Source organism: Dendrobates tinctorius, unplaced genomic scaffold (genome assembly GCF_039654945.1).
Source record: "Dendrobates tinctorius isolate UK_male_01 unplaced genomic scaffold, ASM3965494v1 ptg000171l, whole genome shotgun sequence".
Classification (NCBI taxonomy): Eukaryota; Metazoa; Chordata; class Amphibia; order Anura; family Dendrobatidae; genus Dendrobates; species Dendrobates tinctorius.
Window position 1 is genome coordinate 20,640,019 of NW_027361838.1, and position 16,379 is coordinate 20,656,397.

Here is a 16,379-nt window from a genome sequence, read left to right on the forward strand (position 1 = left end):
GCCCTTTTCTGTTGCAACATGACTGCACATGGTTGGTTGCCTTTGGGGTTGAAGAACAAGGCTGACCACACAGCACCCTGACCTCAACCCCATCCAACACCTTTAGGGCGAACTAGAATGGAGATTGTGAAGCAGGCTCACTCTTCCAATAGCAGTGTATGACCTTCTGGATAAATTATCAAAAATGGTTAGAGACACTATAAAATCCTGGAACAAAAATTTCCCAGAATAGATGTCCCCGAGGATCCGGTGAACCAAGAAAAGACCATAAAAATTAGCACTAAGAAAAGACCCATTTCTTTGGAACCATATGGTGGGTTTAAAAATAAATAAATATGGACTGCTCATAAGGAATAAAATAAGAGCAAAAACCGGACACTTTTGACCCGTTGATACAACCACTTTAAACAGCAAGTCATTTTCTGATGATAGCTTCCCTTTAAATCCGACGACCACTTTAAACAATAAGTATTTTTATGACGATAGCTTCTCTTTAAATCAGTAGACCACATTTTGTATCTTGTGTCTTATGTAAACTACTATAATAGTCTTTCAGTTTTGCTTCTAAAGGGCCTGTCACACTAAGCGATATCGCTAGCAATATCACTATAACGTCACTGATTTTGTGACGCAGCAGCGATATTGCTATGTCTGATACTTACCTCTGACCGGCTCCCCCGCTGGTTATCGCTGATCGCGCGAGAACGTCCTGGACCGTTTCTCGTCGTCAGCTTCCTGCTGTGACGACGAGCGACGTGTGGACGCAGGTGGGAGGACGTCAGGATCGCCGCGTCTGACAGGTAAGTAGCGACCCCCGACCCCTGCGATGTCGCTGGTGAGATCTTCCTGTGTGGCAGCTCACTAGCGACCACTTAGCGATGCACCAGCGATCCTGACCGCGTCATATCACTGGTCGGGATCGCTGGTGCATCGCTTAGTATGACAGTACCTTAACAGTATCCTCTGTTTTCAGGTGATGCCTTTTGTTTGTACCATGCTGAAGTAGCCTGTTTGGCCACTAGATGTCAGCACTTACGTTTCCTGTCACCTGCCCTAACTTGACTCCCACCAGTCCACTCTTTTTGCAATTATCCCCTAGGCACATGTATTTAAGAAAATGCAGTAGTAAGCAAAGTTTGCCCATTGAGCTCCTACTTATTTTCTGCTTTTTGCTGAAATCTGACAAAACTTTTAAAATAACGTTCTATATTTTTCTACTTTTTATCTGTAATTATTTTTTATTTTCCTTACAGTGGTTTTATTACCCCAAGCATAACCCTATCTCTGTCCCTAACTGAAGTCTTAGCTGGAGAAAAAGTATGTAAAAATTAAAACATTATTATATTGTTAGTCTTTTGCTTTTCCACAGGCAACTGTTTTTTTTTTCTTTAAGTTAGTGGGGAAAAGAAGACAAATGCTGCACTATTATCAGTCGCTACCTATACAGAGCGCAGCAGTGAAGATTAGTCTTTCACTAACTGCTATGTGCAGCAGCAGTGATGACAAAACTTTGTTATCTTGGTTACTGCCTATGCAGAGCACAGCAGGCAATGACAGACTTATCCTAACTTCTACACTCTGCATAGGGGCCTATGGAGATATCAAAGCTCCTGGCTTTTTGGTGTGCACCTGTACTCCTCAAGTTGACCGGTGTTTGTGTACAGGCTGATAAGGTAATTTAGCAGCAACAAACAAGGGATTTGGTGCCGGTAATTTTTCTGGCCTTGCGGTTTATACCTAAACTTTGTTTCTTTGAGCACAATCCGGCAGCTACTTAACCTCGCCTGAGCAGTTCATTCCTTTCCTCATAAAGTTTCATTGGACATACCGGCAACCCCTAATGGACTACAAGTGGGCAGGGAGAATGCCGATAAATACTTTCCGGAGTGTGCGCAGAGAACTACCGGGACTCCGTGTTTATAAAGATTTATCGAACTTCATGGACAACAAGGATTTTGCGGCTGAATGGGACAATATTCTGCTGCAATGTTCTCAGGACTTACTAAACCTGGAATTAAAACAAACTTAAAAAGAATATCTGAGCACCAACCATGATCTAGACAAGGCAAAAACCGAACTACGGTCCAAGCTGACGATCAATGGTCCGTTTTTAAAGGGAATCTGTCACCTCATTTTTGGCCTATGAGATGCGGCCACCGCCATCAGGGGCTTATCTACAGCATTCGGTAATGCTGTAGATAAGCCCCCAATGTAACCTGAAAGAGAAGAAAAACGAGTTAAAATAATTTTTATTTGTATAGCGCCAACATATTCCGCAGCACTTAATTAAGCGGGGACATGTACAGACAATAAATTCAATACAAGTTAAGACAATTTACACAGTGACATTAGGAGTGAGGTCCCTGCTCGCAAGCTTACAATCTACAAGGAAATGGGGGGGGGGGGGGCACAGTAGGTGAAAAGTGCTTGCTACTTCAGGTCTGGCAATTATAATAAATAGGGATTTTCATATAAAGCTGCATGATCCGGTCATCAGCCCGTGTGTGTATAAGTGCAATAGTCAAGTATCAAGTGCAGTTATCGTGTGCATGGAGGGTGTGGAGACAGATGACTAGTAGTGTGCAGATTCAGAGTAATATTTGGAAGGAGAGAACAGGGCAAAGTTAGTTTACTGAGTAGTTGATGTGGTAGGCTTGTTTGAAGAGATGGGTTTTCAAAGCGTGCTTGAATAGGTCGGGGCTAGGTATCAGTCTGATCGTCTGGGGAAGTGCATTCCAGAGAGCTGGCGCAGCACGCGAGAAGTCTTGGAGATGGAGGTACGAGGTTCGGATTATGGGGATGTTAGTCTTAGGTCATTTGTAGAACGGAGGGCATGTGTAGGGCGATAGACAGAGATGAGAGAAGAGATATAAGGCGTGGCAGAACTGTGGAGAGCTTTGTGGGTGAGAGAGAAGTTTATACTGGACCCTGTAGCGAATAGGTAGCCAGTGTAATGACTGGCACAAGATGGAGGCATCGGTGAAGCGGCTGGACAGAAACATGACCCTGGCTGCCGCATTCAAGATGGATTGGAGAGGAGAAAGTTTGGTAAGAGGGAGACTGATCAGAAGAGTTGCAGTAGTCCAGATGAGAATGAATAAGAGCGACAGTAAGAGTCTTAGCAGTTTCAAAGGTGAGAAAAGGTTGGATTCTGGAGATGTTTTTAAGATGCAGGTGACAAGAGCGAGTGAGTGATCGGATATAGGGAGTAAAGGAAAGTTGGGTGTCGAATATGACCCCAAGACAGCGGGCATGCTGCTTGGGAGTTATGGTTGAATCCTCCAGGATTATTTAGATTTTAGCTAGAGTGAGGTTAGTAGAGAGGAGAAACACAAGAAGTTCAGTGTTGGAGAGATTTAGTTTCAGATAGAGGGAGGACATTATGTTAGAGACAGCAGACAGACAATCCTTGATATGTTGAATTAGGGTAGGGGTGATATCAGGGGAAGAAGTGTATAATTGGGTGTCATCAGCATAGATACTGGAACCCAAATCTGCTGATTGTTTGTCCAATAGGGGCAGTGTATAGAGAGAAGAGGAGGGGGCCTAGGCCTGAGCCCTGCGGGACCCCGATAGTAAAGGGACGAGGAAAGGAAGAGGAGTCGGCAAAAGATACAGTGAAGCAGTCAGAGAGGTAGGAGGAGAACCAGGAGAGGGCTGTGTCCTTGAGGTCTATAGAGCGGAGCATAGTGAGGAGGAGCTGGTGATCCAGTGTCAAATGCGGCAGAGAGATCCAGGAGAATCAGCAGGGAGCAATGACCTTTCGATTTAGCTGTTATTAGATCATTAGACTTTAGTGAGGGCACTTTCAGTGGAGTGTAAATAGCGGAAACCAGATTGTAAGGGGTCGAGAAGAGAGTTAGCGAATTAGACGGGAGTAGACCATGCGTTCCAGGAGTTTAGAGATGAAGGAAAGGTTAGAGACAGGTCTGTAGTTAGCAGTGCAGTTCTGGTCCAGGGATGGCTTTTTAACTAAAGGGGTTATGATGGCATGTTTAAATGAGGAGGGAAATATACCTGAAGAGAGAGGTTAAATATTTTAGTCAGGTGAGTGGTGACCACTGGTGAGAGAGACTGCAGGAGATGTGAAGGAATGGGGTCACTGTTGCAGGCCGAGCAGAAGCGAGGAGCTTGGAAACTTCTTCTGAAACAGGCTCAAAGATGTCTAGTGAGCTTGAGGTGCGGCAGGGAAGGGGATCCTGGCACTGAGGAGATTGAGCTGAGATATCCTGATGGATGTGGTTGATTTTTTCTAGGAAATAAGTGGCCAGATCCTCACCGCTGAGGTTGGTGATGGGGGCCTGTACTTTAGGTTTCAGGAGGGAGTTTAAGGTTTCAAAAAGTTGTTTTGGGTTGTTGGATAGTGAGGTGATGAGGGTGGTGAAGTAGGATTGTTTGGCCAGATGAAGGGCAGAGTTATAGGTTTTGAGCATGAACTTATAGTGGATGAAGTCCTCTGCTAAGAGATTTTCTCCACTGCCACTCTGCACACCTTGAGCAGCGTTGAAGAAAGCGTGTTTGCATTGTGTGCCAGGGCTGCCGTTGTCTGTGTCGGGTCTTTCTGCGTGTAGAAGTTAGATTATACTCACCGGGGGGCGCGGTCCAGTGCGGTGGGTGTCATGGTCCGGTGCCTCCCATCTTCATACGATGTCCTCCTCCTTACTTTTGCTGCGGCTCCTGCGCAGGCGTACTATATCTGCCTTGTTGAGAGCAGAGTAAAGTACTGCAGTGCGCAGGCGCCGGGAAATGTTAGAGAGGTCCGACACATGAGCACTGCAGTACTTTACTCAACAGGGCAGATAAAGTACGGCTGCGCAGGAGCCACAGCAGAAGTAAGAAGGAGGACATCATCGCATGACTGGACAGATGGCAAGGCTTGCCCAGGTTCTATGACAGACCCTTTAGGAGGAGAACTAGAGGGAGAGGTCAGAGGTGCAATGCCCCAGCAGGATCACAAAAGGAAGCAAGTGTCATGGATACAGTAAATGAGGAGACAATCCCTGACATCATTGTAAACCTGATGGACCACACATTGGACAGTCATTGTATCTCGGTGCCCTCTAAGGGCCTAGGCTTTTGTATACCTAATGACTTTAATATAGTGGACTTTAAAATTGATATGCTTAAGGCAATTCGTAAAATACATCTGCTCCGATTTATTTTTTCTCGATGTTAGAATTGGGATCGTTGAGGGTAATATAAAAATGGAGGTATGCAGAAAACCTTCTGCCTCAAACTCTTTCTTGCATTATGGGAGCTCCTGTAAGGGGTACGGGGAGGGGGGCTAGTTTAATGCCTTGCACATGTTCCTGGTAAAAGCAGTATATTCCATATGTCATGTAATGTTGATATACAGGGTGGGCCATTTATATGGCTACACCTAAATAAAATGGGAATGGTTGGTAATATCAACTTCCTGTGTGTGGCACATTAGCATATGGGAGGGGGGGACATTTTTCGAGATGGGTGGTGACCATGGCAGCCAATTTGAAGTAGGCAATTTTGCATCTAATTTTATTTTTTCCCAATGGTAAGAGGGTCATGTGACACATTAAACTTATTGAGAATTTCACAAGAAAAACAATGGTGTGCTTGGGTTTAACGTAACATTCTTTCATGAGTTATTTACAAGTTTATGACCACTTACGAAATGTGTTCAAAGTGCTGCCCATTGTGTTGGATTGTCAATGCAACCCTCTTGTCCCACTCTTGACACACCGATAGCAAAAGAATAAAGTTACGTTAAAACCAAGCACACCATTGTTTTTCTTGGGACACGTTTAAGCAGAGGAGCCCAGCAGTCCAGGGCTTAAGCGCTGACAGTCACACGGTGGTGGAGGAATATCAGGGCAGCATAAGAATGTTAGCAGTTCTTCGTGGGAACAACCCTTAACATCCGAGGCCTACGGCCTGGAAAGGAGTGGAAGAGCCATCCTTCAACTTCACCTTTGGAGAGGGAAGCGGGCGGGGAACTCCTGAAGCGGGTTAGTCTGACGAGTCAGGGAGCTGCCGTACTGGCGGATCCGGTGCGGAAATTTGATATTCCTGGAAGAGTGAGGGACAGTACAGGGAACGGAATGGTTATATTCTGCAAAGAATCTTGTGCTGTTTCTGTGACTAAATGGGACAAGCGGAGTAAAATTGTTTTGCTGAAAATAAACTTGTACTCTATCATTGTGTGGTGCTAAGAGAAATGGAGCCTCAGCAGTTTGGAGCAGACCCTGACTTACAAGTGAGTGGACTACAATGTGTTAATGTGGAGGGGAGCCAGGGTGTGCCAGAACTGTCACCATCAGCCACAACTACCCCCCTGGCCTCTGTTTCACTCCCACCCACCACATACCAAAAAGGACCTCCCCTACAGCCAATTTTTGAGATTGAGAACAAACAGTGACCATAATCGCTACTTGGAATAGGCAGACCTAAAAAGTAAGTTTTCAAGAAGAGGTCATCTGCAAATCCTTCTGAATGATGCCATGGACAGAGTCACCACTTTCTCTCAAAGAGACCTACTCAGAGGGAATACAGTTAAAAACAAAAAACAAGGAAAGGATAAGAGATTTGTCTGGTTGGAGTACTACTGTATACTACTACTTCCCTCTTCCCTGGGTGGGTGAAGGGTACAGACTGAGGGCGGATTCAGAAGCTAAGGCAAGGTACGTGGCAGCGGCATCTTCACCATCAGAAGTAATCCAGAGAGCAGGGCGAGCTAGGGCGCCCCTAGCGTTCGGGACAGGGAAGGAACCCCTGGGCCCGGGACACACGACAGAGTCATGATAATTGCCTTGTGTAAACAGGCTATGTGCTGCCAATATCAACATGATCATTCTATGCAGAGACCATCAAAACAATTGTTCAGTTTGTATAGAATATTGGACGGCTGGTGTAAACAGATCTAGTATAAATGGAAGAATTGACGCTACAGTATTTTTATTTTCAAAGTATTTATTTCCCAGGAACAGGTTTGTAAACACAGTATTACAATAAAATCATAAAAAGGCATCAAAATTTCAATAACGGATAAAAAGTCCCTTCCCTACATTGCAGGCCATGTAATTTACAGGTCACCCATATACGCTACATACAGAAGGTCAATAATACAAAACATACAAGAAAAACAATCAAATAATTTAAGAATGAATCATCTGTGCAGTGACGTGACCTGATCAATCATGGGCTGACAAGGTGGTCATATTGGGTAAGAAATCAATATGTACCAGCATTCATATCCTTCCGTCTCCCTTACATGTCAGCCAATTAATAATGAGGGTTCAACTAGTATTATTAAAATGTTTTGTAAGATTTGTCATAATTGTAACATTTCTCAATTCCGCCAAAAGCTTACAAAACACAGAAATAGTAAAGTGCGATTAGTCAACCAATACAACCAGCCCAATATACGCGAGTTACTAGCAGTAGAGTTTCTGCATATAAACTCTTCATCTGATAATTACAATGACATTACCACATAAGGTGTCAGCAAAGTGTGATCAGTATAGTGCAAGTACAAACCTCTTAAGGGTGCAGTCAGCGGCGGATTTCATCCGGAGGAACTGACTGTCTAATGTATATGGGGCTTCCCGATTCTTTCCCTGACGACTGGAGACAAGAAACTACCAAGGTGGCTCCTCTCTCCCCATAGAACACATGCAGGCTCAGACAAGCTGACCATGCATGTGTGTAAGCGGGATCAAGAGATAGCCATCGGCCGACAGGTATTTCATGTTTATGGACAGGTAACTTGTTTTAGCTGGACAATTCCTTTATCTGCAGGTTCACCTAATAACTTACTGATAGATGGGGGCCAAACGCTGTCACATGCGCCAATCAGGAGAAACAGGTCATATTTATCCACGATGGGGCACTTTTATATCCCTATTACAAAATAGAGCGGAAGGTCGGACATCCGACCGCTACTCCATTCAGTATGAGGAAACTGGAAAAAGCCGAGTGCCGTCCTCGGCAGCCGCACAAAGATGAACTGAGCGGCTGTTGAGCATGTGTGCTAAATGGGATAGAAGTGCTTCACTCTGCCCATCGGTGGGTTTCCCAGCTGTGGGACGCCCATATCCTATGTATAGGTGATGGAGGGGTTGTCCGGGGAAAACAAGGTAAGAACTGGACAAGGCTTCGCTATGTCGTCTAGGTGCTTTTTTGCTTTCTGGATTTTTCGGCAGATGAATAGATAACTTCTTATATTTCTGGTATGTAAAGACACATTTCTATGTGGCAGATTATACGGAAAAGTTCCATTAATGTGAATGAGGTCGTTTGTGCATGGATTCAATATCAATGAGAGATCTTCAGATATTTTTGCAATGAACAATATGGAGTTCCACCAACAACTACGGATTAGGAACAGGTTTGGAAAAACTGAATACAACTACAGCGCAGTTGCTCTCTGAAAAAAAACTGGCACTGGCCTTAAAGTCTGACACATTTCCACCAATATTCCTTATGGGCCACACCTGTGACCCAAATAAAACAAAAATTGAGAACAAATAAAACATAGATTTTTCCCTGACCTTTGCCATCATTACCCAAGTAACACAAGCCATTGGTTATGTCGGAAGTGCACTGGGCAAGGTATGACCTATATTGACCTGTTGGCACGATGGATTTTAGGTGAAGGTATACCTACGACATGACTGACGCAGGGCCACATAGTAAGAAGGGTTATGGTAGCTAGTCACATTTTACATTCACATTCATTTCCTGTACAAAAGTTTATCATATATTAATTACAATCAGTATTCAAGGCTGGGAGATGGGAGCAAAAAAAAATTATCGTTCTGAATCAAAAAGAAGAAAAGTCTGAGCATGGTCTTTACAAGTCATTATAGGATTATACCACAGGTCTATCAATCATCAGATTGTTGGATTACTTATAAAGCTCATCTGCCCAATCCAGACTGTGAAGCCAGGAGCCAATCTCAAGCAATAGGCCAAACCGAGTGATATCTGGGCCCAAGGAGGCAAATCTGGGCTCTTCTTCACAAGTGGATCCCGAGATCTCCAGATTTTTGTTAAATATAAACTATAAAGCGTATTATGTCCATAAAAAATATCAATATAAAAGATAGTCGTGTACAAGACTGTGCCGGAAATCCTTCAAGCGGCTGCTTCACAACGCTGGCTGAACAAGACTTCAACTATACTTGGGTCAGCAAGAGTCGATATGTCCCCCAAATCCTTTTCATTGCGAGCGATCTGCCTCAGTACTCTCCGCATTATCTTACCTACAAGAACAAAGTATCATTTTTATGGCTGCATACGTGTTAATTGCCATGCTTTCAGTTCTTTATTCAGTCACCAAAATTAAATTTTTTCTACCTAATATGATTGCAGCATGATGTAGGGGCAGAGAACCGGATTCAAGTGATGCGTCACTTACTGGTCTAGTTAGTGTGGTGTTCATAAAATCATTGCTTTATCAGTAGGAGATCATCACTACAGGACTAGTAAACCTGCTGCCATGTAGTCCAACCCCACCCTCACTGATGAGTGACAGCTTTCTGTGGACACTGTGCATAGGCAGAAAGCTGCCAACCAGTGTAATCGGCGGGGTTCTACAGAAATCTGCATTCAGAGAACTGGTAGATAAATTACATTTTAATCAAAACTGCAGCACCCCGTAAACTAAGTGATACATCACTGGAATCAGGGTCTCTGTACCTATACAATATGCTGCTCAGATTCCATAGCATAAATATGGTGTCAGATTTCCTTTAAAGAGGGTATATAAAAAAAATTAGGAAGCAGGTTTGCTTTTTTTTTCTTCCCCTCACACAGCACAACTTTTGAATATGGATGTTGGGATTGCAGTTCAGCTACTTTCTCTTGAAATAAACAGGGTCAACAATTGATTTACACCATGTACAAAAATGGAGCAGTGGTTGCAGATCGGAAAATCTCTGTAGTGCACTAGGAATACTATGCAGTTATATAAGCAACAGGTAACAAATAGCCATACAGGCATCACAAAAGCATGGAAGTGCAACCCCGGAGAATTAGATATGAATGTTCTCATTGAGCCAAGACAGATTTACTTAAGGTATTAACAGACTCTTGAACAAAAAAATTAAATTATACACATACTAATTATATTATAAAATTATACATATTCACACACACACACACACACACACACACACACACACACACACACATCTACAACTGTGAACATTTAGTTTTCTTATTATTGTGAAGCAGAGAACTAACAGTGCAAAATAACTGAAAAATTCACCCCCCTAAAGTCAGTACTTTGTAGAGCCTCCTTTTGCAGCAATTAAAGCTGCAAGTCGCTTTGGATAAGGTGGACTTCCTTTCACTATGCATGTGACTTATGAAGGTAATTGCTTGCACCAGAAATTTATGGGGCTTCATAGCAAAAGGGGTGACTACATATGCACATGCCATTTTTTTAGTTTTTTGATCCCATAAATTTAATTCATGCCTATATTTTTCTCACTTCACCAACTTAGACTATTTAGTGCTGAAGCATCATACAAAAATCAGATTACAAAAATATATAAACATAGGTTGTAATGTAACAGGAATAAGTAACAAGCTAAGGAAGGGGAGAGGGGTTGAATACTTTCGCAAGCCACTGTGTGTATGTAATTTTATATGATTATGGGAATTAGGAAGTGCGTTATCACACCTGGAGAGCAATATACATTTACTGGAAAAGGCAGATGACCTTTACAGGATTGCATGGATAATACATAATATATTGCATTAAATGTTCTGCTGGAATTGTTCTTTGTCAATAATGATTACCTACACTAATTATTGATACTTTATGTCATTCAGTATGGATCAAAGAAATGACAGAATTATTCCAGGGCTCACCTGATCTCGTCTTTGGCAATCCTGGAGCGTGCTGTATAAAATCAGGAGTTGCTATTGGCCCAATTTTCTCCCGAACTGCAAATGGTGACATGAGACAAGTTCTTTATTTACATGGATAAATCAAAATATCTTTAGAAACACCGCAAAAGTCACACCACATCGAAGTTGCATTGGAAAATAAAAATGTACAACCAATAAAAAAAAAAAAAAAAAAAAGTAAAAAAATGCTCCTGTTTATTCTGTGGCACTTAGTGGCATCATTAATCACAAAGTAGAAAATTCTAGCTTCTCATATCTAGAGCAAGACAGGACCCTTATACTGTAAAGTTATTACTATATTTCCCTGAAGATGGCACGATTTTAAAGTCTAGTTTAACCTACAAAACTGGACATGTACAGTGGGGGGAAATAAGTATTTGATCCCTTGCTGATTTTGTAAGTTTGCCCACTGACAAAGGCATGAGCAGTCTATAATTTGAAGGCATCATATAAATAATTGAGAAGTCATATTGCCGTAAAAAAATATACAATTTTTATTACTTATTAAAATGGTACAAAAACCACTCATTAAAATGGATAAGAAATGGGGCCAAACAAAGCAAAAAGAGGGCCACTGGAGAGAATAGAAATCATATAATAACAAAGGGAATGTTGGAATTAGTTCCACAATATTACTGACGCAAGCGTCTAAATATGTCAAGCAACCACAAAAAGCTTGCAAAGTGAGCATAAAATTTGCATGATCATAATAGAAAGCACAATATGCTGTATCAGAAGTCAGCAACAATAAAACCTAACTTTTATATGAATCATATGAAAAGTAGCTTCAAAGTATCCCTAGTTATACCATAATGCTTCTTCCAAGGGAGCAGTATATATGACGGCTACTTGTGATATGTCATACCTCCAGATAGCACGCTCCCTTGGAAGCATTACGCGAAACGCGCGTCGGGGGTGCTATGGCTTATCTGGAGGTATGACATATCACAAGTAGCCGCCATATATACTTTTCTTTTGTCATCTTTCCCTTATGTCCTGCCTCAACCGCACCATTATGGTAGGGATACTTTCAAGCTACTTTTCATATGATTCATATAAGGGTGAGGTTCTATTATTGCTGACTTCTGATACAGCATATTGTGCTTTCTATTATGATCATGCAAATTTTGTGCTCACTTTGCAAGCTGTTTGTGGTTTCTTGACATATTTAGACGTTTGTGTCAGTAATAATGTGGAACTAATTCCAACATTCCCTTTGTTATTATATGATTTCTATTCTCTCCAGTGGCCCTCTTTTTGCTTTGTTTGTCCCCATTTCTTATCCATTTTAATGAGTGGTTTTTGTACCATTTTAATAAGTATCTAATAAAAATTGTATATTTTTTTAATGGCAATATGACTTCTCAATTATTATTTATATGATGTCTTGAAATTAGGAAGTCGCCATAAATCTAGGCATGTTTATCATTATTTTGATTGTCCTATAATTTTAAGGGTAGGTTAATTTCAACACAGAGATAGAATATGAAAAATAAAATCCAGAAAATCACATTGTATAAATTATATAAATTTATTTGCATTTTGCAGTTGGAAATAAGTATTTGATCCCCTACCAACCATTAAGCGTTCTGGCTCATAAAGGCCAGTTAGATGCTCCTAATCAACTCATTACCTGCATTAAAGACAGATGTCTTGCATAGGAGTCTTTTACAAGTGTGACCGAGTCCATAGATTCAATTAAACAGTCAGACTCTAACCTCTACAACATGGGCAAGACCAAACAGCTTTATAAGGAAGTCAGGGACAAGATCATAGACCTGCACAAAGCTGGAATGGGCTACAAAACCATAAGTAAGACGCTGAGTGAGAAGGAGACAACTGTTGTTGCAATAGTAAGAAAATGGAAGAAATACAAAATGACTGTCGATCGACATCGATCTGGGGCACCATGCAAAATCTCACCTCGTGGTGTATCCTTGATCATGAGGAAGGTGAGAGATCAGCCTAAAACCACACGGCAGGAACTTGTTAATGATCTCAAGGCATCTGGGACCACAGTCACCAAGAAAACCCATTGGTCACACATTGCGCCGTAAAGGTTTACAATCCTGCAGTGCCCGCAAGGTCCCCCAGCTCAAGAAGGCTCATGTGCAGGCCCGTCTGAAGTTTGCCAATGAACACCTGCATGATTCCGTGAGTACTTAGGAGAAAAGGTGCCATTTGATCAGATGAAACAAAAAATTGAGGTCTTTGGCATTAACTTAACTCACCGTGTTTGGAGGAAGAGAAATTATGTCTATAACCCAAAGAACACCGTCACCACTGTCAAGCATGGAGGTGAAAACATTATGTTTTTGGGGCATTTCTCTGCTAAGGGCACAGGACTACTTCACCACATCAATGGGAGAATGGATGGAGCCATGTACCGTAAAATCCTGAGTGACAACCTCCTTCCCTCCGCCCGGACATTAAAAATGGGTCATGGCTGGGTCTTCCAGTAAGACAATGACCCAAAAAATACAGCCAAGGCAACAAAGGAGCGGTTCAGAAACAAGCACATTAAGGTCATGGAGTGCCCTAGCCAGTCTCCAGACCTTAATGCTATAGAAAACTAATGGAGGGAGCTGAAGCTCCGAGTGTCCAAGCGATAGCCTCAAAATCTTGCTTATTTAGAGATGATCTGCAATGAGGAGTGGACTAAAATTTCTCCTGACATGTGTGCAAGCCTCATCATCAGCTACAAAAAACGTCTGACTGCTGTGCTTGCCAACAAGGGTTTTGCCACCAAGAATTAAGTCTTGTTTGCCAGAGGGATCATATACTTATTTTTCACTGCAAAATGCAAATAAATTTATATAATGTACACAATGTGATTTTCTGGATTTTATTTGATATTCTCTCAAATGTTAAAATTAACCTATACTTAACCCCTTTGAGAAAAAACCTGTTTCTCGTTCGCCTTATTGGGGGACACAGAGACCATGGGTGTATGCTGCTGCCACTAGGAGGCTGACACTATGCACAAAAAAAGGTTAGCCCCTCCTCCGCCGTATACACCCCACCGACCGGCAGGAAGTTCCTCAGTTTAGCTTAGTGTCAGTAGGAGGTGGACACGGGTCTTTGATTAGACCCATATCTACCTCGATGTGCGTCGTTTCTTTTCAGGTTTTTCCGGAGGGATACAGTGTGAATAGTCACATCTGTAGTCCCACAAAGACTATGAGTACGGCGTGTACTGCCACCCCGTATCCTCATAAGTCTACAGCAGGACCAAGACCCCTAACATGGATGTGGCGTTCCAGATGGTCCTCGCTCCCCGTCTCCCACCCACTCGCCTACCAGAGCCGGTCGGTCGGTTGAGGCGCAGGATACTCTCCTTGAAACAGTACGCTGGATGAAACGGATCAGGAGGGTAAGTATGAGACCTGAGTCCCATTCTCCCCTGCGGATTCCACGCCAGGCCACTCCATGGATTCTTCGGCAGCGGTCGCTGTGACAGTGCTGCGACGCCTCCGCGTCGTCTCCAGGCGGCCGCTGCAGCTATTTGGGCCCTGGCTGGTTATCGGACAGCTCTTACCCCCCCCTCTGCCGGGCCCTAGCTGTCCTCAGTAGCGGCCACCGCGGCGGTTCTGCGACGCCTCCGCGCCGCCCTGTGCTGACAGGCGGCCGCCTCTTCTAATCCAGGCCCCGGCTTCATCTGGGGCCTTGTCCGGCGTCGCGGCCACGCCCCCCGCCTCCATCCTCGGGCGGGCTTCCCTCCCGCCCGCTCTAAGCCCGCCCACGGCCTTCTCCCCTCAGGTTGAGCGTCCCGGAGGCGGCGCCGTCCCTCCCACCTACCATCTTAGCGGGCGGCACCATTTTTATCATCGGCGCCTAGCCCCGCCTACCTCCCTCCTCTGCATCTGCAGGAAAGCGCGCGCTTTCTGCTCGGCTCCTCTCTGGCGGCCGCCATTTTCACAGCCTGTCAGCCGGACACTGTCCCCTCAGCCGTGCCCCTGCAAGCCGGACGAACCGTGCATCTCCATTTATTGGAAGCTGCGATAGGACACCGGACCGTGAGTAGCTCTGCATACTGCAGACTGACACCCTCCTCTACCTCCTGTCCCCCAACCTTCCGGCAAGGCTTCAGTGACTGTCCGTCAGTATGTCTGATTCTAAGTCTGACCGCGCTCGTCCCCCTGCCTCCTCTGGCACCTTAGTCAAGTACTTTGCGTGCTCTTCTTGCAATCGCAAACTTCCCTCAGGTCAGTCCACTCCCCTCTGCCTGGACTGTAGCAATCCAATCCAGCCCGACGCCGCTCAGGAGCCATCCATAGCCCCAGTGGTGAGTGAGCCCCCCATGCCGGGCTGGGCCTCCTCTCTATCACAGTCAGTGGCAGACCTCACCAAGGTGTCTCAGTCCCTAGTAGCCGTTCTGGACAAGTTGCCCTTGGGAGCTTCGGCGGGACCCAGCACGTCTCAGGACGTCCCATCTGAGCCAGCCAGCGGCAGTCGCAAGAGGCCCAGGCAGGACCTCCAGGCGGAGTCCTCCCCTCGTCCTACCTCACCCCATAGTCCCCAGCAGTCTCCCTCTCGGGCCTCCTCTCCCGAGTCAGGCGAAGCGCTTTCGGAATCGGAAGGGGTCTTAGAGCTGGATTCGGACCAGGATTCGAACATGAAGGTTACGGTGCAAAACCTCATTGCTGCGATTCACCATACCTTTGACATCGCTGACGCCCCTGCGAAATCCTCAGATCAGGAGGTTTCGTTCAGACGGGCGGAAACACCATCCAGGGTGTTTCCCTTCCATTCTGAGTTTGGAAAGATTTTTACAAGGGAGAGAGTAGATCCGACCAGACGCTTTCAAAGAGGAAAGCGTCTCGGCGTACTGTACCCGTTTGCTAAAGAGCTCACGGACAACTGGGCCGCTTCTCCCTCGGTGGACCCTCCCGTGTCCAGACTTTCTAATAATACGGTCCTTCTGCTGTCAGGTGTGGCGTCTCTAAAAGATTCTAATGATAGGATCATAGAATCTCTAGCAAAATCTGCCTTCGAAGCGGCATCGTCAGCGGTATGTCCAGTCTTTGCTTCTTCTTGGGCAGCAAAGGCCATATCCACTTGGGCAGACGACCTTCGGCAGGGCATTCTGGATAAGGCACGACCAGAGCATTTGGCCGATCTCGCCAATCAGATTTCCCATGCGGGGGATTATCTGCTTTCTGCCTCGCTGGATGCCGCATCTTGCGCAGTTCAGGCGTCAAGTAACATCGTGGCAATCCGACGTACAATTTGGCTCAAGGCCTGGCAGGCGGACTTGTCCTCTAAAAAGTCTCTGACCAATCTACCTTTTCAGGGAGTGCGTCTCTTCAGATCACAATTGGATCAGATTATTAAGGACGCTACCGGAGGTACGAGTTCTCTTCTCCCCTCCAAGCCTCGCAGACCTCCTCCAAGGCGTCAGTTTCGTTCCTTTCGGACTTTCCGCCGTTTCAATACGGCGGAAAACCCTTCCAACCAGCAAAGGCCACAGGCACGTCAGGAAAGAA

At 44.5% G+C, this 16,379-nt stretch overlaps 1 protein-coding gene across 2 annotated transcripts in view; it reads right to left on the reverse strand.

Moving 5' to 3' along the window:
- Positions 1-6,927: 6,927 nt before the first annotated feature.
- Positions 6,928-16,379, reverse strand: part of LOC141053838 (acetyl-coenzyme A synthetase, cytoplasmic-like) — a 53,803-nt gene continuing 44,351 nt past the window's right edge. For both annotated transcript variants that reach the window (XM_073550948.1, XM_073550949.1), the window contains 2 exons: positions 10,855-10,929; positions 6,928-9,239 (listed from right to left, as the gene is read on the reverse strand). In XM_073550948.1, the coding sequence (XP_073407049.1) occupies positions 9,112-9,239; positions 10,855-10,929 (203 nt within the window). In that variant the 3' untranslated portion in view covers positions 6,928-9,111. The remainder of the gene's footprint in view (positions 9,240-10,854; positions 10,930-16,379) is intronic.